The sequence below is a fragment of the Rhipicephalus sanguineus genome, chromosome 6 (genome assembly GCF_013339695.2).
Source record: "Rhipicephalus sanguineus isolate Rsan-2018 chromosome 6, BIME_Rsan_1.4, whole genome shotgun sequence".
NCBI classification, from domain to species: Eukaryota; Metazoa; Arthropoda; class Arachnida; order Ixodida; family Ixodidae; genus Rhipicephalus; species Rhipicephalus sanguineus.
In genome coordinates this window covers 88,265,494-88,289,398 of record NC_051181.1, presented here as the reverse complement: position 1 = coordinate 88,289,398, position 23,905 = coordinate 88,265,494, and the positions used below count along the sequence as shown (strand labels likewise).

The following is a 23,905-nucleotide window of genomic DNA, read 5'->3' as shown; positions in this document are numbered from 1 at the left end:
AGCATTGTGGGCTTCCATATTCTCAAATTAAGCCTAATAATTTGATTCTTCCTTCAGGCGTTCCTGATGGTTTACAATGGTATCACGGCACCATTTGTTGGATTATGCCTCCTGGCTGTTTTATTTCCGTTTGTTCATTCAAAGGTATGCGCCGTATTGTCATGATGGTTTAAATCCTATAAGTGAATAGCAACGCACGACGTCTCGTACATTAGGCGCAAGTGGGGGCAGTGCTTGAGGCTGGCTTGACGTGACGTCTCTTGGGTTACTGTAGTGGGTACTTGTGAGGGATGGTTGATGAAAAAAATAAATTTATTACGTGGAATACATATATTAATACCTCAATTTTATGCGCAGTCTACTGTTAATGCCATCAATAAAGTTTCAAATTCTGAAGAAATTCTGCAAAATTAGTGTATTTGACAAGCAACTTGCGCCTGACATTAGTGCTGATTACATGTAAATTCACTTACAAATGCTTGATTGTGAATGATATTCTCTGACTTGGATACGAACATTGCTCCTGTGTGCACAATAGAGGCGTGACAGGCGTCTACGATTTTATGTGCAAAATATATGTGCGTACGTGACTAATATCACACTCGAGAGCCAAACAGCGGTTACTTGGTGAGTTACGTGCTATACCGGAAGAGAAGGCTTCTGTAATGGGAAAGTTAACCGAGACAACTACATTCGGACAGAGTCGTGTAGCAGCGTATGAAGACAAAAATGTGTATTCCTTAACCAAGTACGCTGCATAGATTTGTCCCTTGAAATCTTTGAAAATCGCCACGAACCTGTCTTTTCGCCGTAAGAATGTCAGTGACAATTTCAACAGAGAGTGAATTTATTTGTTACCACAGTTAAGGGAGACACCCTTACACTGTGCTCACAACGCGGAGCAGTCAAGTAAAGCTAATACCTAAGAAGGTGTAATTATTCCCACACGGTACATTACCAATATCTTTGTCGTTTGTGGCTACCTGTTGCCATTAATAATGCCGTCGGAACGGCGCCTAGATTAATGACTCAGTGGTCATAACGTTGAAGTAAAAGTACACAATGCTCCGAACTCAGAGTAGAAGTAGCGCAAAATCGGCCTGGTAAGCTGGGAGAGTCAGCTTAAATTTCCAAACGTCGTACCTGCCCAAAAATTATTCAGTTTGTGCCACCATTAGGAATAATGTCCACTGAGCATGCATAAAAAATAAGGGTAGTGGCCCGAACTTGTTTCTTTAATTCCTACTTTTGTTTGGTTCATGTCAGACAAACAAATAACATTTCAGGTCTCTTGGATCAGGCTCCCTAAGTTACAAGTTACTTTTGTTACTGAATTCTTGACTCCTTGTGTAGACCAGCTCTGCTATATAGTATGCCCTTTATAGGAAAGACAAAACATTGGTCACGCAGGGGGCTGGTGTGGCAACCCTTACAATGGTTATCTACCAACTTTGCCACATCACTTCAATTATTCTAAGTGGACGAAGGCCTCCCCGAATGGGAGTGTCACTTCACAGTTGCCCTGGGAATCAAAGTACCACTGCCTCGGCCCTCAATGCAACGTTTTTCGACACTCCCTCATCGTAAGTTAGAGGATATCACACCAATGTACTCAGAATCGAATTGTTGCTCTTGGTAACTGAGGGCACGCTTTCTTCTTTACTGCATGGATCGATGTGTTCATATGTTATTAACAGTATAATGAAAGGAAAAATATGCGTCGTCTGCAGATCAGTATGTATTTCCGAGACAGATTGTGTGTGAATTGAGGATGCTTGCACACTGCATCTACACATACAGAATGAAAAACTGTTCTGTTTAAGAAAATCCTAATTCAGTGCACTTTCCATCAATTTTCTGGAAATTTATGTCAGCCCGAAACGCATTCAACTACATTCAGAACGACCGGTACACTTCGCACAGTATTATTACGTTCTATGCATATTCAAATATTTGTGCGTTGTATTGCCTCAACCATAAGCACGTGGTTTTCAAGCGATTTCGATTGTTTATTTCGGATTCACATTTTCTGTCCTAGTACTTTGAAATCAAGCTCTATAGAATTCACATTTTTGTCGTAGTACTTTGAAATCAAGCTTTCTACAATTACTATATTTTCACGCTGTGTGCCTGTACATGAATTATTGAATGACTTGGCACCAACAGCTGCATGCGAGTATGTATAATAATTTTTTCTTTATGCAGCCTTGAAGAACAATTTATCCTATTTCGTCTGTCTTACCTGTGGGCCAGCTTTTTCGCTATATTTGCGACACTTCTCATTGGCGTTGTCGTGAGTGCCGCTACAGGTGATATAAAGATTCATATATAGCTACGACGTTTTTCTAAATCAAGTGATTAGAATTATGTACTTGTCCTGATAGCTTCAACCAAATAAATACAACGCGTACCTAAGGCCGAAATTCGCGACATTCTGCAGTTTCGTGTTAACCTCTTCTTCAGTGCACCTGCTTGCAACTACACAAAAAAACTATGCAAAGGTGCCACCTGATTCATTTTTCATGATGAAAAAATCAGCATTAGCTCAATGAGCGTAAGTACATCGAAGTATGAGCGTTGGTAAAGTTGCATGTATTAATTGGCGTTCTTCTGTGTGACAAGAAATGATAGAAACACGTCCCAAAAGTCATGTACCGTAGGCGTCTACTTGACGAAAAGTAACTAAAAGTTACGACGTAATCACGGCGCTAGTGCTTTTTAATAACAATTTCTGTTACACTTTTGTCACTCTAGTTCTCGTGAACTTGCTAAAATAAAAAAAAGAAATAATTACGACTGAGTGACTGAGTACGTCTAACACGTTTCTTACCGTTGCGAGTAATTTTTTTGTAATTCAGGTGAAATGAAGAAAAAATGGCAGTATGACTTGTGTTACGACTCAGCTGTGAATTTTTGGAAAAAAATCATCCTTCTTTCTCGTAAGGAGAAAGTTCAGGTTAGTGTCGTGCTGTCAGCTTGGTGCTATTTATTAAAGAAGCTTCGATGTGTCTTATCTTTACAGGACGTAAACGCTTCGGTGACCAACGAGGACCGTGACAACACCAAGCTTATAAACAAAACCCTTGTCACACACACAACAATGATTTAGCCGTAGCCAAAGGACGTTTGTCGCTGTTCTCAGGCGTTAGATCTTTCATTTAGAAATTTATTTGTAGGCAATTACTAAGCGCTGACAACAAAAATCACTTATATGCGCGGGGTGACCACTAATAAAACACCGTTGGTCCAATTGTTCTATCTCGATGCGATTTTTTTTTAATTAGGTTGATCTGAGTCACCTGGGATACATATATGTATTTAGATCACAGCCAGTCTCTTCCCGCCACCCAAAGATTTGCTGGTTAAATTTCAGAGTATGATGTATATCCAGTAGCCTTCAACATGAAGGCTGGTATTCACAGGACCTCGATGGCATCTCCCCAGCCATTTCTCTAGACCAACCCGCACCGCGTACTGAACGTAGGCACCGTCCATACACATGAAATAGTTGTTAGTCCAGTAGTCGGTCAGGAGAATTCGCTTAGAAATTGAAAGAGCAGGATGCTGACTGTGACGGTCATTGCAACGCAAACCACAGTGAATGTCATCTTACAGCCTACATACGCCGCCGACAAAACTATTAATTTATGCAACAGGAACGGCGGGCTCCTAAACTTCCCAATTCACAATTCGGGCTACCATACCTGCGCCCAAAAAGCCGGCATGTTTTCGAGAAAGATTTTTCAACTTTGGTTGGCGACGAAGATCTAAGACTACTGCTGGCCCGTTCTGGACGGACACCGCGATCTCCTACTCCGACAGACCGTAAGAATTCTCTTAAGCCACAGCTACTACCACTGCCGCCACCACCACTGCGCAATGCGTCACAGTCGGAGAGCCTAAAAGACTCAGAGGCTTTGAAAGTGGCGGCGGATGTCGCGTGGCCCTCACTGCCACCACTGCGCACTCATAAAGAGCCGATGCAGAATGCCCCTCAATGTGCTTCATCGTCCACAGATGGTTGCCACGACAAAAACCTACAAGTCCTCGCTGTGCTGATGTCTCTCATGACCACGATGCGCACTCTCTTCAACGGAATGACAACTCCGTCAGCTCAATGCGCTCTGCAAGTTTTGGATTCCTTGGAGACAGTCCTTGGAAGCCTTTTTTAATATCTCGCAGAGGAACCGATGTGAAATATTTCTCGTTTGTGACTGTCTGTGTGTTTGCGGTGAATACTGATGTGTGTGCGCGTATTATTTGTTCCCTCTTTCCTCCTTGGTCTCTCCATTCTTTTTTCTCCTCTTCCCCCTCCCCCGTGTAGGGTAGCAAACCGGGCACAAACGTGGTTAACCTCCCTGCCTTTCCTTCGCTTTTATCTCTCTCTCTCTCAACATAAGAGAATATAATATATTTGGCAAGCTCATCTGATGTTCTACGTTGACCACATACCGAACGCCTTATAATTACGATAAAAAAACAGTGCTGATCCTTCCGTCATATGAATCGGTATAACACGAAAGTGAAATGTATATTGACAGAGGTAGTTGAGCGTTTATTGTGCATTGATATATTGATATTCCCAGCGACGGAACTTTTTCTTTTAATTTTTTAAACTGTCATCTGGTAGTGTACATTTAAAACGTCATATCCGTCACGGAAATACTTCATAAGAGAATACGTCATAAGAGAAATACGTCACTGAAGTCTCGATGGACCCCGGCATAAAACAATTTCGTGTTAAAATTGATTTCTGTAAGGACTAGTCAGCTTTCGCGCAACAAGCAAGGCGGCACCGTCAAATCAACGATGTCCGTGTCTGAGCGCTTCTTCAAACATATTGGCAACTTTCCTCACACAAAAATTCATTATTTTTTCAACAACCTCGGGCTCCAAATTGTGCTCTCTGGCACTATAATTATTCATAATCAGTGCAGTTGTGGTTACTGCGACACGTAGCGCAGTATACAGCACAGAACACGCGTACTGAGAATGTCTGCAGGCCTCGGTCAGAGCCCGTATTACGGCGTTCGCAACATTGCTCCCATTTATTCGTTACAACTGCGAAAGTCTCAGCCAGAGGATGGTGGAAGCTGTGACAGCTTTTAGCATCAGGGGGAGAGGCCACCATACAATTGAATAAAACTTGTATGCTCACCCGATTGATAAGAGTACGCGATCGTCATTCAATAAAGTCAATTTCTTCATGCAGCTCTTTTTCTGTGATTATGCATGCTACAACCGCAAATCTCGAAAGAACTATTCAGAGGCTCGGTAAAGACTGTGTTAGTACCCCGTCACTATCCTTTCGTAAAAAAAGAACTAGTTTTCCTCGACGATACTGCATCTGCGCATGCGTGAGTATTGGTTCTTGAAAGTATAAATATGTGTGATCCGGATTCAAGTAAATCGTTTCTTGAAAGTTAGCGTCTGTGTACGTGTGTTCCCTTCGTCTTGACCCGTCTTTACAAATCTACGCTGAACACTTTATGTCCTACCAACAAGGCCAGAAGTCAGCCCTTGCAAAAGGAAGGAATATCGAAATTGAAAGGTTTATACATAGTTACTTTAGCGCTCCATAATACATGTATCTTAGAAAGTTTTTCTTCGTCTTCAGTGAAGAGCATAGGAATCGTTTCTTCTTTTTCTATGGGTGTATATGCGCTTTTGCTGCGCCTCATGTTTCTACTATACTGTTGCGAGTGAAATGATGTTATGCAGCGTAACGCAATGATGAGGCTACAGGGAATATAGCCGCATTTCAAACTCTGCTTGCTTTCATTAGAACCGGCACACGAGGAGATATAGGGCGCCACTGTGTTGGGATTGATCGCGGGAACACGCGGAGGCGTGAACATGGCACGACACGACAGAGAGCATTCCTAAAAGCCGCTGTCGAGTCTCTCACGAGAAAAACTATATTTCGCGTTTATGTTCTGAAATCTCAGTAATAAAATTACCCTGGAAATTATTGGAAAGAGACAGCGCTCGTCTTGCCAGTTTCAGTATTCTTGTGTATGCCTTGCATTTTTCGTAAGGAGAATATAGCGCACACAAACTGGGACAGGGTCAAGGAGGCCCATGATGCACCGCTGCAGCTCTGTCCCCGTCTGTGTGCGCTACCCTAACACCTTCTCCCTAACATCTTCCAAACTTCTAACGTCTCCTAACATCATAAGCTCCTAACACCTTATATTTGCACACTTACATGCAAAAATATTTTCCGCTATAATTATATCCACATGAAGTGGGGTAGCCGTCGCTAGGTTCTGGGAACAACTCATTTAGTTGTTTTTATTTCGGTAAAATTAAAGGCTGCCATATCCACAAAGGCTTATGTTTCTATTTCATTTTGAAGGGAGAAAAGTCGCAAAGTTATCAGTTCCATAGCAGCCTCAATAAAAAAAAACAACATAAATTCCGCGCCTTTTTTTTTACCACAGCTGATAAGCCTGTCTACATGGCGACGCGGAGTGTCGGATATTCAGTCCGTCCACTTTTGTAAAGCCTTGACCTGCCACAGTGGAGGTTCGCGTCCTTTTTCCTAAACGACGTTACAAGATACGTGCTACAGCGAAAATGTAGAATGGAGGGGGAGCTCGCTATTCAACAGATAACATTTCGAGTAAACAGATCTGAAAGAAGCGCCAATTGAGTGCTTCAAAGAAATAAAAAAGGGAGACCTGCGGAAATTATACCGGAGGTTTCCGAAAAAAGTTAAGAGGAATATTATAGCAACAACAAAAAAGAACAGCTGTACAACTCGAAAAACGAAACCGCTCACCCAGCCAGCTATGCGATGACCTTCGTGCGACACGTGCTCGCAGATAACCGCTGCGATGTCGCCGACGCAGCTGCAATGCAGAGTCGAGTAGAGCTGTGCCGTGTACGTTATTGCTGAGTTATGTGCGTCCTGCTAGACGTATACTGACTGTGTTCAACGAAACAGCTAGGGTCACACGGACATCGAAAGATGAAAGACACAGCTTACATGCGGGCTGCTCGGGGTGGCTCTACTTTTCGCAGCTGTAACTGGAGCAAAATGCGAAACGGTGGACGCTATGAAGGTAGGCTACTGCCATCATTCTTCCTTCCACCTTCAGGTTGAAATCACAGGCAAACACGTGAATTCACCTCGCAAGACTTTGCTCAATGTGTGCGCCATAAAGACAGCTAGTCGCTGACTGGTTCGCATGATATGGATTATCACAATGCGTGGGATCTCTTGTAATACTTTTCGGAAAAAAAGACAGCATGTAAGATAGCCTCCGGCAATTTACATTAACATGTGTAGAATTGTTCTCTAGAATTGGCACGTTCTGTTTTCAGATTAAAACAGAAACGATACAGCACGTGAAACAACTTGGGTTTAAAAAAAAAAGAAGAGCGCAGATCAGCTCATTAGTGATCGAACCACGCTTTTTAATCAGTAGCAACAATATCGCTTCGATAGCTATACTTTCGATATACCTTTCGATAGCTGTATCTGCTTTTTTTGCGATTTATCAAAGTTCTTTTGTGTAATTAAAATGCAGACAGCGGCAGCTACTAAGTACCGTCTTTCTCGGAAAAAGAGTTGCGCGTCAACGCCTGCTTGTTTGTCGTTATCGACGCTGCGATTACAACATACATGGTCCCCAAGTCGCCCAGCTTCAAGTTGTACTGCAGCTCCTATCACCTTTATTTTATTACTTTATGTTCAAATACCAATCAAGACATAGGAAACTGATGTTGCTTTACTTTTGATGAACTCAGAGAGGATGAACCACGAGTAATATGTAGTATTACGCGACTGCATATTACATGAGTAATATGCCGTCGTCGGTATATCAAGTTCTCATTTAAATGCGATGCATTTCTCTGCGAACCAAATGCACTTAGAGCGTATCTATCTATCTATCTATCTATCTATCTATCTATCTATCTATCTATCTATCTATCTATCTATCTATCTATCTATCTATCTATCTATCTATCTATCTATCTATCTATCTATCTATCTAATCTCGCTAGCTGGCTAGGAGGAGGAGGAAAAGAGAAACGGAAAGGACAGGGAGGTTAGCCAGTTCTGAGAACGGCTGGCTACCCTGTGCTGGGAAAAGGGCCTCGAAAGCACGCAGACGTAGGCGGCTAGCTGGCTAGCCGCCTACGTGTCTGCGTGCTTTCGAGGCCATTTTGTTAACTTGATTTATACCGAAATTTGTGTGGCATGATAAGGACGTATGCCCAACATAAACGGTAGGTCGCACAACATGACAGTCATGGCATGCACGACATGTAGTACGTCATGATTAGAGGCCGGATTTTTAGGCATTAAAAAACGAAATTATGCAGGCAAAACAACGTTTTAGGCTTCCAAAATAGAAAATAAGCACTATAAATTTTCCCATAAAATCAAATAATTTCAAGCGAAGACCTGCGCGACTTCTATCTACGAAATGTTATTGCTTCAGATGGCACAAAGGCGCCAACAGTTGAACATAGCCGTGCAATCCGCCTTTTTCTTTTTCCTGCGCTCCCGTCTGCCGTCCTCGTAGGGTTTTGGTAGGGGATGGGACATGGAGGACAAAAAAAAAAAAAACTTGTGACGTGAAAATTTTGAAGCCCAGCCATCAAAAATGAAACAGAAGAGGGCTGGGAATTGTGACCAGCGTATGGAGAAGGGGGGGGGGGCGTCGTCGTTAAGGAAGTTGGCTTGCGGACGCTAGGCGCGCGTGCTCGTCAAATTTTGTTTTGTTTCATCAGCTCACAATAAAAGAAAATGAAACAGGAGCATCATGGCAATGTTACACGAACGCGACGACTCGCGAGGAGCAAGCGGCTTCAGAGGAGGTTGGCTTGTGGACGCTAAGCGTGCCCCCTCTTATTTTTTTAGATGCGAAGCAGCTTTTGCGCTGGGCTTTGTCCTTAGTTCAATTGGCGACCGTCCGCTTTCCCAAACCTACCATAGAATAGAGGAGGCGGTGACCATAGTCATCTGTAACATATTGAGCGTGCGCCCGCGCCAAGGAGAAGTCTTCTTCGTCTTGTTCTTCGACCACCTTGATGATGATACGGGCAGAGAACTTTAGGGGCCCGGGCTGCCGTATGCTGTCCTAGCTTGGCGTAACGCAGACAAAACCACGTGTGCTGGCACGCACTCGCGCGTTCTGGCCTGTGTAAGGGGCTGGGTAAGACGCTGTGGCCTTTCCTCCTTACACTCTCTCAGCAATCACGTGATGGCGTCGTGGAACGCGATTCTGCAGACGCGCGATGAACCCGCGTGGCGTGCTCCAACAAGAGTTCCGGACTCGTAAGAGCAACAGCAACTACAGTGAATTCATGGTGTGCTCCACATTCAAGGACGCGTTAACATCGGGCAAGGTGCCCGTGATGAACGGAACTTTCAGTCGACCTATGCGCTCGTTCGCATGCCCACGTGGTTCCCTTTAGTGGGACATGGTGAAATTTTCCCCATAGGCCGGGACAACCGGTAGTGCCAGAATGAAAGGCTCCGAGATAGAAGGCTGTTTCGCGACTTCTCAGAACGGTGTGTGCGTCCTGGCATCGTGAAAGAGGCGAATTGTGCTTTGTCGCGCACGGTTTGCAGAACACAGTCTCTCCCGTGTTCTCCACAGTGAGTCAAGTGTCCACTGCCGAATCAACGCACTCCTGGGTGTCTTTTCGGCATGGCTGAGGAGGGCAGAGCCGGAGCAGATAGCCACATAGCTAAAAGACGAGAAAGGAGGGATTCCTCCTTGTTGCCGGGTCGAATCGCGAACAGCCAATTTCTCCCTTGGCAGTGAAGGACTGGCGTAGCCGAGGGGAGGCGGGGAGAGGTATGGGGGTTCAACCCCTCCCCCCGCCCGAAACTTATCAATTTTACAAGCACACATACAAACGCACGCACGAACGTACATAAAGTATGGTTAAACACCACCCCCAATCCAAAAACAATTTCTGGCTACTCTACAACAGTGAACACCTGACAAAGTAAATTACTAACAAAACAAAAGTCGCGTGCACATCCAATTATTCTTTCTTTTTTTTTCTCTTCACTCACCCTTCCGATGACGGCTGTCCGTGATATTGCATTCATCAACAGCTCGCGCCATGTCATTGCGGCGGCGAATGCTCGCCGGCGTGTCCCACTTCAGTGCTGCTAGTGGTTGTTTCCGGGAGTTGGTTGAACTAGAGGACTAGGTTGAACCCCATGGTTCCGAACAGTCAATGTTGCGTGATAACATGAATAACGGACCGGCCACGGTGATCTAGTGGTTAAGGTACTCGACTGCTGATCCGAAGGTTGCGGGATCGAATCCCGGCCGTGGCGGCGGCAATTTCGATGCAGGCTAAAATGCTAGAGGCCCGTGTACTTAGATTTAGGTGCACGTTAAAGAACCCCAGGTGGTCAAACTTTCCGGAGCCTTTCACTACGGCGTCTCTCATATTTATATGGCGGTTTTGGGACGTTAAACCCCAACAACTAATATCATAATTATTAACACGAATAACGGTCTCAAACTGCACCCGGGAGTGAAAACTAAGGCTAAATAGTGTCGACATAAGCGCCAATTTTCAAAATAGGCACTTATAGGCATTTGTAAGCGTTAGCCACAAACGCGAAAAATTGCATTTATAGACACTATAAAAACACTCTAATTCATGCTCATATATCAATGTGGCGCGATAGGAGAGCGAGGAACAAAATAGGCATTTGCCTAAAATCTGGTCTCCAGTCATGATTTACAAGACATGGTTATGGTGCGCTCGTGGCCGTTTCAATTACTTGGTATCTACTGTACTTAGTGTGGTATGACATGTGTGTATGCCGAACCTAAATGACGCGCCATAACGTGAAAATAATGTCATGTATGTACGTACACGACAGTGTACATGCGGTCGTTGCGTTAACTTATATATGCAAAATTAGCATGGCATGAGTGTGACGAACACAAATGGGAGGTCATGCATAGTATATATACCAGAATATACGAAGATAGATAGATAGATAGATAGATAGATAGATAGATAGATAGATAGATAGATAGATAGATAGATAGATAGATAGATAGATAGATAGATAGATAGATAGATAGATAGATAGATAGATAGATAGATAGATAGATAGATACTATCAAAGCGCGTTTGGTTCCCTAAGGAATCTTCGCATTTAAAAGGGAGAGGGACAGATGAGGCGACTATGAAATACTACACCGCTCATTAAGCTCTAGTCACCAAGCTACGAGTTTGGGTATGCCGTAAGAGCTTTGTGTGGCTAAAAGAGCTGGCGCAAATGTGTCAATGAACAGGCTGACATCTTTTATTAGAAAAGCTGGCGATATTTTGGTCTGCAATATAATACGATTAAACATGCGCTCGCATGTTTCGCAATATGTGTGGAATATGTGTGGAAGCCATTAATGGTGGTAGGCCCACTGCACAGATGCTGCTCAAGAACAGTGTATCACGACTTTAGATGTTTATGTGGAAAGTGTGGGCTGAGTAATGTGCATTTCTGCTGTATACGGGTAACCAAGGTAAATTCTGCTAATTAGCTCTCCCACCGACGCCTTCGAAATGGTGACAACATCACGAGTGAACGTTACGACAACGCGATTGTTTGTGGCATCTTATAGATAAAGTGTCGAAAGCGGCGATAGGATGGTAGGCGAGTACTCAGAGAATGAAAGTTTCGGTACCTGGAGGTAAGCAAGCGAATAGACCCTTTCCCTCACTTTCACAGGCAACTTGCTGCTTTTATGGCCTAATCTTTTCCAGATTTCCGGAAACACTCCAGAAGCTTGAGCCTTGCGATCGCATATAGCAACGTTACCATAATTTTTGTGGAAAGAATCAGTGTTAAAGCAGTTTAGTGTATTCAGGAGAATGTCAAAACCTTTAGCCATATTTTTCCGCTGCGTTGAAGTTTGTTGCAAACAGCAGTCTGCTACGTACGCTGTTGTGCTTCACGTTAGGGGTTTTGCATATAGAAAAACTCTAATGGAGCTGCGTTCATGTGCCTGTGCATTTAATTTATTATCGAGTTGTTTTGAGCATATAGTTCAAGCAATGGTGTGAACATTTCCGAACTTTAATGCACGCAGTCGCCCTTGTCAATCTTACCTGAACACGGTGAAGAGCATGATGCACAGTAAGTTGGCCATGAAGTATGAAACTTTCACAAAAGTATTATCATTGTGTGTTATCTTGAGCGACCACGGAAAACAGCTTTGGTCAATGTTTTCCAGGCGACCAGACACAATTGTGTGCTGCTATATTATAGGCACCAATTATTTTTTTAGCCAGAACACAACAAACAATACATAAACAAGTGACAAACATTTGTCGACAAACAATTTTTAAACTTTGAGAAAACCGAAGGGAATGCTTTAGCGACGGCGCGAAGAAAAGAAAAAACGCCTCCTCTCTTCCCACCTTATCCACATAACCGCCGCACACCTGTAATAAGGCGAAAGCCTTAGGTACCTCATCAAACGCGAAATTTGGCCGTCGGCTTAAGCGTCCCGCGTCGGTGGCGTCGGCATCCCGCGCGGTCGGAGTCGAGTGATGCAAAAGAATCATCACGTGATGACGTCACCAGTGACGTCACAGATCGGCACCATTTGTGACATCAGTATGACGTCAATGTGACGTGACGTCATCACATGACATCGTAGTTTGGTCAAGGGTGGTCCGATCACGGAGGTAACGCAAAACCAGGTGAGGTGCCTCTGATCTTGGAGGCAGTGCAAAACCACGTTTGGTGCGGAAAGCTTTCCACGGGTTGCGAGGCAGAATCAAAGCATCGACTGAGAAGAAAAAGAAGATGAGTTTCGCCTTCGAGTCGTCTTAGGCGAATGCTTATATTGTCACGTGGTCGTGACGTCGACGAAGACAGCAGTCGGCGTTTGCAGGATGAAACTGTTTATTTGGCCGAACTGTGGCCGGAAAATCAGAACTAGAACTACAGCAATACACGCTGTACAATGATAGCGGCGAACAGGGCGTCGTCCGTCGATCAACTGACAAGCGGTCAAGCGCGTCGGCTTTTATACAGGTGCTATGGAAATTTCCAGCAATATCGCTGGTGGCGGCGTTATCTCTCGACAACGCTGGAACATTCGCGTGCGGCGAGCAATCTTAACAAACGATCTACCAGAATCGTGAAGCTTCTCGAACACTGCTTCGGGGCCAGCGTCGAGCGTTGATAACCGTCCTTGCTGGTCAAACTCGAACACATCAAAATAAAAGCAGAAGCGGGCGTGGCAATATAAGAGACATTGTGAGTTTTAGATGCGAAGCATCTTATGGCGGAGTTCAATCCGGTGGTGGTGTGCGGCGTGACCACCCTTACTGCGCATGCGCAAACCCTCTCCACACACCTCCTCTCCACATCCCCCTCTCCTGCGCAACGCCGCGATGAGCGCCAGCGCATGCGCGTCCCCTCCCCCTCTCTCTACTCTCCTACGCCCCCCCCCCCCGCGCGCCTGTCGACCGCGTTCCCCACTCACTCTGCGAGAATTAACGGCCAGGCTAGAGGGAAGACACGACGCACGTAGCATTCCTCTTCGCGTTCCACGACGCGAGGTCGGTAGCATGCCCAACGAACGCCAACGGAACGCGATCGTGCACGTGCTCCGGCTTCGCATCGCCTCATGGTCCCCTTTAGCGGAGATTGTGTAATTTTTTTGGTACCGTTTTTCGCCGTTTTTGGAATAACGACTGCCTTAAGGAATTACCTTTCTAACGCTGCGGTATTATATCATTCTTTTAGATGATAGGGTACTTTCGCAACATGACGGCCATCTATGCAACTACAGCTACGGCAGGCGACGTTCAACTAGAATGCCTGCACGCGCAACTGACTGAATACGACTTGGATGCTGGGACAGGCACGTATCTTTGGTATGTGAAGGATGCTGATGGGAACGAAATGTAAGTATGAGCATAACGAGGTATCGTATGCGTCTTCTTTCTTTTCTTTTCGCTGCACTGTTGGCGCAGTCATGTTTCACCTAAGGTTTTTATTTCCAGCTTAGTTTTCTAGTCAACTATTCACTAATACTACCTTTCAATTCTATGAAGTATTATATATATATATATATATATATATATATATATATATATATATATATATATATATATATATATATATATATATATATATATATATATGGTGACTAAACAAATAGACTTCGTGAGAATAAAAGCGAGGCCTCTGGTCATTCAGCATATGCAGGGTTTCCTGCTGCCTTCTCTACGGACACCACCAAATCTTTCAGATGATTTTAGCAGGACGTACTAGGGACACAATGTTTTTTTTTTTTAAATACGTTTTTTAAAGCAGCAATGTTTATGAAAAAGTTCGCATAAGTCATTTCTATAGGCTTTATATTCAAGTGGCCCCCCACCTAAAGAAAAAGAGAGAAAAAGCTACTTAACCTACGTCATGCCAGAACAGCTCAAGAGACATACCATACGATAATGTGGTGCAATTGCTATCCCTTGTTTTTTCCGTCATTCAACGTGCTTTATTGAGCAACCCCGTTGTTACCCTGGCGCAAAGCTGCATGAAGTAATATTTTAAGTATAAACGAATGCTGCAGAACAATATGTATGTTCCGCAGTAATGTATACTTTCATTTTTTACCGGTCCCAATGAAGGCAGCATGCGTCATTGTTATTGTACCAAGAACTAATGTGCAATGCGCAGTAAAACATATTGTTTTCTTATATTTTCGAAATTCTACCGAGAGAATAGATTAAGACCCGCCACGGGTGCTCTAGCGGTTATGGTGCTCGACTGCAGACCCGCAGGTCGCGGGATCGAATCCTGGCCGCGGCGGCCGCATTTTCGATGGAGGCGAAAATGCTCGAGGCCCGTGTACTTAGATTTAGGTGCACGTTCAAGAACCCAGGTGGTCAAAATTTCCGGAGCCCTCCACTACGGCGTTTGTAATAATCAAATTGTCGTTTTGGAAGGTTAAACTCCAACAATTATTACTAGATAATAGATCAAAAGAAATATTGGATAAGTGCTACCAGTGAGCCAAGCGCTTGTGCCAAGGAGAAGTACTTGGCACACGTGTGAGCGCGTGTGAGCCAAACAATTCACTTCTCTGATAAACCCCTTTTGTTATGACATCCTTGACATCGCGTTTGGGGTCTAATGCGCATGCTTGGTTCTTTACTTCGTTTTGTATCTTTGACCGTTATTGAACATTAGTTTATAGATCGCGTTCCACTGTCTGTTCCCTATCTCCTTATTTTGACCCGAAGGTCGCGGGATCGAATCCCGGCCGCGGCGGCTGCATTTTCGATGGAGGCGAAATTGTTGAGGCCCGTGTGCTTAGATTTAGGTGCACGTTAAAGAACCCCAGGTGGTCGAAATTTCCGGAGCCCTTCACTACGGCGTCTCTCATAATCATATCGTTGTTTTGGGACGTTAAACCCCAGATATTATTATCTCCTTATATTATGTTTGAAACATCACTTCAAGAACATCTTAAGCAGGCAGACAAGACGTCCAAATACAATTCGTGCTAGCAATCTTATAAGGATGAAAGCGCGGCAGCGTATTAGCATTTTGAGCCGAGTTAAGGCGGAAGGGGGGGGGGGGGCGAGGGGCGCACACATGGCTTCAACTTGAATGAGTTACGCGAGGCTTCATGCATGTCATCGAAATGCTGAAGAAACAAGGACGTTTTATTGTCTGCAAGCAGGCCTTGAACGTCTTGAACGTTAATTAAACGAGGTGCCTTCCAAACATCGATTTGATGTTAGTTGCAGTGAATAAATATCATTGGCAATTTGGAGTGTGTCGCTCATGTTTCTGGCGTGTGTTATTTCTTCATTACAGGACAATCACCCACCATATGACCAGAGGAAATTCGTCCGATGAAGTGACTGTGGTTGGTTCAAGTGGTAATACATTCTGATCCATTCGTAAAAAAAACAAAAAAAAAGCTTTATAGCCGTCACATAACTGCTTTTGCAACGATGTTTAACCATTTTCCGGAAACCAATATTGCAACAGGCAGGTGGGACACCGATTTCTTGAAGCTCTTAAATTAATTTCTTCACTCCTCTTGTGGACTATCCACTGATGATTACACCTCTTGCGCCAGTACTCTTAGAACTAGACGCTGACAGACTCAACTTCGCTCATATTACCATTTTCAAACGTGGGTATTCCCCCTGGGTTGTCGACAGCTGGAACGGTTTACCCGCTTTTATTCGTGAAGCTGACGCTGTCAGATTACGTAGAAGCATTGTTGTGATAGAATCAGTCTTTTACAGCGAAAGCTGTTATGAGATCATTTCAATGGCCGTTTTTGGCGCCGTAGTTGTCTGCCGCCGCCGCCGCCGGTGTCCGTAACCGCTATCGCACGAAATAAGAAAATAAAGGAAATGAGAAAAAATTTCCAGGATGGAACGAGGTTCGAACCTGGGCCCTCTGCGTGGGAGCCCAGTGTTCTACCTCTGAGCCATGCCGGTGCTTGAAACTGCATTGCAAAAGGACCCTATACAGGCTTCATGTCGCGAAGGAACCACTGACACATGTAATGTAGTGTGGTAGAAGAGTAAAATAACAACCAGGCGTCACACAAACGCGAATTCTGTAACCGGGCGTCACACAATGCGAATTGCGCAACGAGTAGGTTGTTGAATGCTTCCAACCCATTACAAAGCCTCTGCGATAATTCTTCATCGTCATCAGCCACAGCATCAACAAAGTGCAGATAATGCCTCACAGGTGTTTAGCAGGTACTACGGTTCTCCGCAGAATTAAGAAAAATTGCATAGTGGCTGCTTCCCTATTTCACCAAAATTATGATGATTTATAGCGTAGAGGGTTCCTCGCAATTAAGTGCACTTCTATTGGTTGCCAAGGAAGCCCATAAGGCTCCCATGGTCTATTTCTTCAGGGTCTCAATAAAGTTAATTCCCTCTCTCTCTCGCTCCCCGTTTCTCCTGTTAACGTATGTTATAAAGGGTGGTGGGACAGTTAAATAACGCCAGGGCGTCACACAATATGAATTACGTAACTATATGGTCGTTTAAAGCTTCCAACCCATTACAAAAGGCTCAGCCATAATTCTTCATCGTCATCAACCGTCGCATCAACAAAATGGACAGAATGCCTTACAGATGCTACCTCGCTTCTCCGCGAAATGACGAATAATGTCGTGGTGGGTGCTTCCCAACTTCCCAAAAATTACAATTTGTGGCGTAGTGGGTAACGTTGCTAATGTACTTGTATTAGTAGCCACAAGAGAGTTTATAACGGGTTCTAGAAATGCCGCTCTTCCAGCTTTCGCTGTGACTGTGCTGAGCTTTCCGCGCAGGCTTGGCGTTTTTTACACGTTCTGTTTCGTCTTTCTTGTTGCATCATATATATATATATATATATATATATATATCTATATATATATATATATATATATATATATATATATATATATATATATATATATATATATATATATATATATATATCGCAAGAGGAGGAGCATAATGCTGGACGAAGATGTCGATAACAAAGTGATAACGATTGCAATCGAATTTTTAGGGTGGCTGCAGGCGAACCCAGAAATGCTCGGAACCTTACACCTAACACTGAGCTGAATAAGCTTAAAAATAAGCGTGCATCACCTCTATGTAGGGGCCACTTAACGCCACATGGCCATGAGCTTTAGTTTAATGGACCGCGAAAGATGCACGGCTGGGCGTCGCGCCTGTGAACCGAACAAGGCAGACGCACTGAGCTAGGGCGGTAATTTCTTTCTTTGTTTTCCCCCGCACGCTTGACATACGAATATTTCTCTGGTCAGAGGTGCTCAAATATCAGTGTACCCTACGAGTTAACGTGTATTCTGTGTGTCGAACTGTCTCCCCAAGACACCCGCCGTGTTAACCTCGTGGCAATAGACCTTATGCGAAATTGCGGTCATCTGTCGGAGTCTTGACCAGGCTAATGATTCGGCTCCATGTTGGAGGCTGTGTCCGAGTCGCATTGCTGTCACTGCAATAACTTATTGCTTGCATCTGTTTTTATAGTAATTAAGCGGGGCATAAAAACGCCAGACGAGTGTCTAAGGACCTGTACGTGTTAACAGTATTTCCTAGTCACTGCCGTTGACAGTTATTACGTGTAAACTGCCTGGGTCGTTCAGAATGAAGCTATGCGCTGGATTATAAAGTTTGTCTTTCTGCTTTGAGTGTAGCGAATAAAGCTTTGTAAGATAGCTGAATATCATGCGTGTTGTGTAGGATGGTTGGAAAGAGGCTTTAGCACGTGACACGACTAGGCGCAGCGATGACGGTAAGTAAGAGAGTGCTGTTGACCCATTTGAAAGCGCATTTGAAATGGGACAGCCTACGTCCTGATGTATTGTACATCTAGTTGTATATAATACGTTGTTCTCTTCTTCTTGTTTTTCAATAAAAATATTTCGTTGTAGTCACCGACGTTAGTTATGTATAAATTACTGTACGATTAAAATGTAAAAAAAAACACACATCTCACGCACGTGAAAAGTGAATCTGAAAAATTCTTCCGAGAAGAGGGCGCGAGTATTCCGTATTTTATGCAATATCCTTGTGACATGTGCTCGAGTTCCTCAGGAGTCTCATAAAGTTCTTGTGATGTCATGTCATGTCATGTGCTCCTAAGTAAAACGATACTGATACGCCAGTATTATTAGCGTTCTCATCGTGGCTTTCGGTGCCAACTGGCGCCTTACAGTTTCAGCCCGTTGCAGCAAGACAGTTTTGCATCGCCGACTGGACGCTTGCGCAAGCGGTGCCTGTCTAACGTGTAATTGTTATCGCAATTTAATTAACAAAGTTAGCACGTCAACAGCAGTGCAGGAATGCGTAAGTGTATATCCGCGATGCAGCTTTCAAGCTCGCACACGACACCGGTTTTCCTGTGTGCATACAAGCACACGGTGCGAAAACTGTCTCGTTTTGGCATGATACGAAACAGTGTTCCCTGATGAGCGCCGATGCTGTCACACCCTGCATCTATTAAAAATGGTGAGCGTAAACACTCCGTTAATCATAAGCAGTAGCCGGAGCAACGGAATGATCTGCATATTCTGGTCGGCCGCAAGGAAAACTATTAACCATGGAGGTTACTTCCCTGCAAACCTTTTTCAAGCATCTCAATTTCCTAAAGCTGAGCAACACGGCACACGAAAACATGTCGGCACTGTCGTTGTTATCAGCTGCCACGCATTGATACGTGCGCTCCATGTGTGCACATGCTGAGCGCGCTTAGCTTTCAGCATGGCGGAAATGCACAAGGCGGCCACCAGACGGCATCAGATTTTGCATAAGGTATATATGGCAATAAGCTGGTAAGCATCATAGAGTTTCTTACAATAATACCTAGAGGGGAATCTGGCGCTAGTGTCTACGCGGGCTCCTTGAGACGCGCTTCAACCACCATGGGAATGATGGGAAGTACAGGCTTCGGATTTGCTTCGGATGGATTAGGTTCTTGAGATTCGCAACGCTTGTTTGCCGAGTGTAAAACAAAGGGATATGAAGTTAATTGCAATTAAAACTCGCTTCATTCTTTTGTATGTAAAACTTCTTGCAAAAAGTTTGCGTGATCGTGAGATGGAACTGAAACCTGGACACATTCAACCACCAGGGTATGCATTGCTCTGCAATTGTGTTCCAGATTTGGCATCACCAAATAATGAATTATTTTTGTACAACACTTGAAAAGAAACACGCTTGTTTTTCCCTCGAAAGTACGCATTATCTATTTGTGGAAATAACAGTACTGTATTGAGTGAGAAACACTTAACGTATTGTCTGCTGCGATGCCAGGTGCGTCTGTTCAAGTGGTCTGCCTCCAACGCATCTCTCGTTTTGTTGTGAAGTCGAGTCAAAGGAGCGCGACGGTGCGTCTACTTAGCTTCGCCGTCGTTTTGCAGCTGATTTGAACGAGTTTTGGTAAGACGCGCTTGTCAAACAAACGTGAACTCGATGCAGTTTGCTGCACTGACATGGGACGCTACATCTGTGCGCAGCGGTGAGTGCACGACGCTTTGCTAAAACTGTCAAATACAACCTGTAAAGCTGCAGCGTCGCAGCAAAGCAAGAGATCTAGCGGTCTTCAGCCTCTTTGAACAACAAATGCGCTGCTTGAATGCTTTGAAACGCACCCCACTACCTACGCCTCGCGAAGAACGAAACTGAAACTGTAGAAAAAGATCCGTAGAAAGTTCGCTAGCTAACGCTATCCAATCCGAAGCCTGTACTTCCCATCATTCCCATGGTGGTTGAACGATCGCAGCGCCAGTTTCCTCTCTAGGGTATTGTATGAAACTCTATGGTAAGCATAGATCGCGGGCTCGATACCCAACTGCGGTGGTCGCACCTATATGAGGGCGAACCGCGAAAACGGCACCCGCGATTGCCCGCCACGTACCACGGTCAGTGTAAACACGGGAGCGCGTGCCGCACGGTGCTGTCAGCGACGCATTTACTTACGCCAACACAAGGGCTCTGCACATGCGCAGTTGGTTTGGGGCGTGGTTATGTTACTATCGCGCGCATCGCGTCATCGGTGAGCTCCATCTACGAAGGTGCGCTCATATGAGGCGGTTCGCGCAATGGTAAGATAGTATCACCGATAACGCGCGGCGCCTGTGCAAATAGTCGTGTTGGTGTACGTCGGCGGTGCAAATGCAAAGAGTCGTGTTGGCATGGCTACCGCTTCGTCCGTGACCGCGGCGGTTACGCCATCTACGTGTGTATCTGGAAACCGGAGATTGAAATGCGACGCGGACAGTAATCTTTCGTCAGGCCCAGCACAGGAACCGCTCCGCTGATCAAACGTGAAAGCAAGATATCCATGCTATGAACTGACAGACAAATCAGATAACGGTGTTATACATCTGCAAAAATATCCCCGTCAAGCGGAAAGCGATTCGCGCGCGATCAATTTATGTACTGACGTCACAATGGCCGTCATGTTTGTATATAGTAGCACATAGAGTTTCCTATAGATACACTAGAGGGAACTCTGGCGCTAGTGTCTATGCGAACTGCAATTCATGGCGATTCAGCCAGCATGGAAATGGTGGGTAGTACACGGATTTGTCGAAACTTCGTTCTATCGGCTCCGTTGGCTCCCTGTTACCTGCATCTGCTTTGTCGCAAGATGGAGTTCAGCAAAAGTCGGCAGTTTCACTTCACCACTTTAACCTTTTTGGGCTCACCAATTCATACATGGACACGAAGTTCACAACGGTACATTTATTTATTCGAAGCGAACGAAAAACACAGCAATAAACAAAGCGACAAGTGCGTTTGATGCCGTAAGCACGAAGATTAGGCAAATCCGTGTAATACCCATCATTCCCATTGTGGCCGGATGATCGGAGCGCCAGAGTTCCCTTTAGGTAATTATAGGAAACTCTATGCACTATCACGCCTAGCAGGAACTTCCGTGATATCATGCACAGTCTATCAGTATAGTAGATGTCACTAACGAGCGCTGTTGAGCTGCAATGCTCTCTTCATATTCGTTTCATTTTATTTAGGACAGGAGAGATATATGTAAATATTTTTCTTGCCACGGCATGGAAAAAAGCACTTCAATACGCTACGCAGTTTCTGTAATAAAGTCTTACTTCCTTTTGTTCTTTCCAGATGCTGACAATCCTTTTACCGCAACGGTTCCTTACACTGACTACAGAAAGTGCTTTGTTCTGAAAAGTGGAGACCTCGGAGGCCGTAAGTGACAGTGGTTTATTAACTCTGCTGTACGCGTTCCAGACGCTTAAACATAATGTATATGCGGAACAATATCGTGGTGAAGCTTTCAAGATGGTGGTATTTGTAACATCTTCCCATGCAGAAGTGCCATTCATGTGAAAACTATATACCGCTGCCTAAAATACAAGCGCGAGGCGGGGTATAGCGTAAGGCCGTGAAATAACGATAGTCTTAGCATTACGGCCAGCCTAAAATTAGCCGCAGCATTCACAGGTTGGGCCTATTAATATGTGTTAATATGTGGGGAAGTGATACAAGCATGCATTGACAAATACGACTGCTTTCCCCTACGGGATTATGACCAAATTCGCTTAGGCGATATTATACCCACAGGACCAAAGTACCTCTCACTAGCGAGGTAACAAGAAAAAAATTGGCCGTGTATCTGCGTGCTACGCTGCAAATTTCGCCGAAAGACGATAGTCTTCTGCCGGCCGTTTTTTTTTCTGCCGGCCATTTCTGCGCCGTTTCAGCGCAGCCTAACAAACACTAGGGTGTTTAGAATTGCGGATTATGTATTTTCCAGTAAAGGAACACACCACCTAATACTTACGCATTGGTGTTGCTCCTCAGATATGCGTAATATTCGCTTTTTGATCGACGATGTTCACAAGTAGGAACGCAGCTACCAGTTCAAAATGGCTGGGCGTTGAGCAACTGCTTAAACGTTGGCCGGGTGGCTGAAACGTGCGAGCGACAGACAGACAGACAAACAGACAGACCAAAATTTCTGCGTTGAAGTACCTCAAGAAAGACTATCGTCTTTAATAACCAACTGTGCGGCTTCCAAGAGCAGTAGTAGATGGCCATATGGCTGCTCGATGCAACTTCATAGCGTTCCTTTGTTTCACCGGGTGACGACTCTCTCGAGCGAGCCGCTCATAAGCCTACTATGATCAAATTTTTTCTAGTAGCTCTGTTATCCATGTTTCATCCCAGCTCCATCCACTATGCTATCCACTTTTTCTCCATTTGCTTCCTTTTAGCAGTGTCCTTGCGCTCATGAAGAAACACTAATCTTAGAAAATGTACATTGCCATATACATAGGAGTAATGTTAAGCCTAGCGTCCTTCATTCTTGTATTAAACGTCGATCACATTTCCTGCTAACTCTGCACCTGCCTTTCTTTTCAGAATGCATGCTATGGGTCAACAATGCGTTTAAAGACAGCTACCCTCGGATGTGTGTAAGAAAATACAAAAAATACTGCGATGGTGGAGTCTTGATCTACGACAAACAGACTTGCGCAGACCAGTAACTTGCATAGAAAGCGTCCCAATCAGGTACCTGCATCCTCGGCACTTAAAAAGCACCAAGGATCTTTCGGCGTACTATGTCTCTCAATCGCACATGTACGCGCACGAAGAGAAATAAATTTCATTGTGAATCATTCAAGCTCATCTCAGTAGATCAATCTTAAGCCGTTAAGTACATGGCTCTCAAGAAATTGGTATACCTATGTGTCACAAACGAGCGCGTTGTAAAGGGCGCGCGCGGCCGCCTTCAAACGGCAGCGGGAGACAACGGCGCGAGCCGCTCGCCTAAGAAGCGCGAACAACGAAAAAACAAGCATCAAAAGACGCCGACGCGCCGCATCCTCCTCGCCCACTGGCAGTCTCAGATCAAATGCCCGACAAAGCCTGGATGTTTCTAGAGGGAAGGGGTGACGTAGAGTCACTGTATATGCTACCTTTAGGTAGCAGAGTTGCGCATAGGTCCGGCTAGCAAACACAGCTATGCGGTGAAGTCGCACTTCGTTTTTGCAGGCGACATGCCTACCATGTCGCCGATTAACCTGTCTGGCGTGTCGAAGACCGGCGATCAACATTGGCTGTCGATGGCTAGTGTTAATTCAGTTCGCTGCAGCGGCGGCGTCGAGAAATAAAAAAAAAATTGGCCCAGGCGGCAGCTTCTCCGCAATGCATGGTTGCTAGCGGCGTTTGGAAAACAGATGCGCAACTCTGCTACCTAAAGGTAGCATATACAGTAACTCTAGGGTGACGCATCGCCGAGCGATGCCGCGCGATTCGAACCTGCAAGAAAGCTCTCGCCCTTTCCCCAGCTTTCGCTGTGCTACACGCCCGAGAACGCTTCCGACGCTTCTAGAACCCTGGGGAGAGG

The 23,905-nt window shown here is 44.8% G+C and overlaps 2 protein-coding genes across 3 annotated transcripts in view; both read left to right on the top strand.

The window, feature by feature from the left end:
* Positions 1–3,202, top strand: part of LOC119395984 (sodium-dependent multivitamin transporter) — a 93,820-nt gene extending 90,618 nt beyond the window's left edge. The window contains exons 11-14 of one of the 2 annotated variants that reach the window (XM_049416850.1): positions 58–144; positions 1,411–1,583; positions 2,206–2,309; positions 3,023–3,202. The gene's annotated coding sequence lies outside the window, so the exon portion shown is untranslated. Of the gene's footprint in view, positions 1–57; positions 145–1,410; positions 1,584–2,205; positions 2,383–3,022 lie in introns of those variants that run through there. The other variant, XM_049416851.1, reaches the window with a different exon arrangement.
* Positions 3,203–6,864: 3,662 nt separating this feature from the next.
* Positions 6,865–23,173, top strand: LOC119397963 (uncharacterized). The gene is made up of 5 exons (XM_037665256.2): positions 6,865–7,067; positions 13,757–13,917; positions 15,842–15,906; positions 21,658–21,741; positions 22,918–23,173. The coding sequence occupies exons 1-5, from the start codon at positions 7,062–7,064 to the stop codon at positions 23,040–23,042; spliced, it is 441 nt and encodes a 146-aa protein (XP_037521184.1). The 5' UTR covers positions 6,865–7,061; the 3' UTR covers positions 23,043–23,173.
* Positions 23,174–23,905: the final 732 nt, after the last annotated feature.

Coding starts and splice junctions, on each gene's coding strand:
- LOC119397963 (XM_037665256.2), top strand. Junction 15,907..21,657: donor GACTGTGGTTGGTTCAAGTG/GTAATACATTCT, acceptor TGTTCTTTCCAG/ATGCTGACAATCCTTTTACC. Junction 21,742..22,917: donor AAGTGGAGACCTCGGAGGCC/GTAAGTGACAGT, acceptor CTTTCTTTTCAG/AATGCATGCTATGGGTCAAC.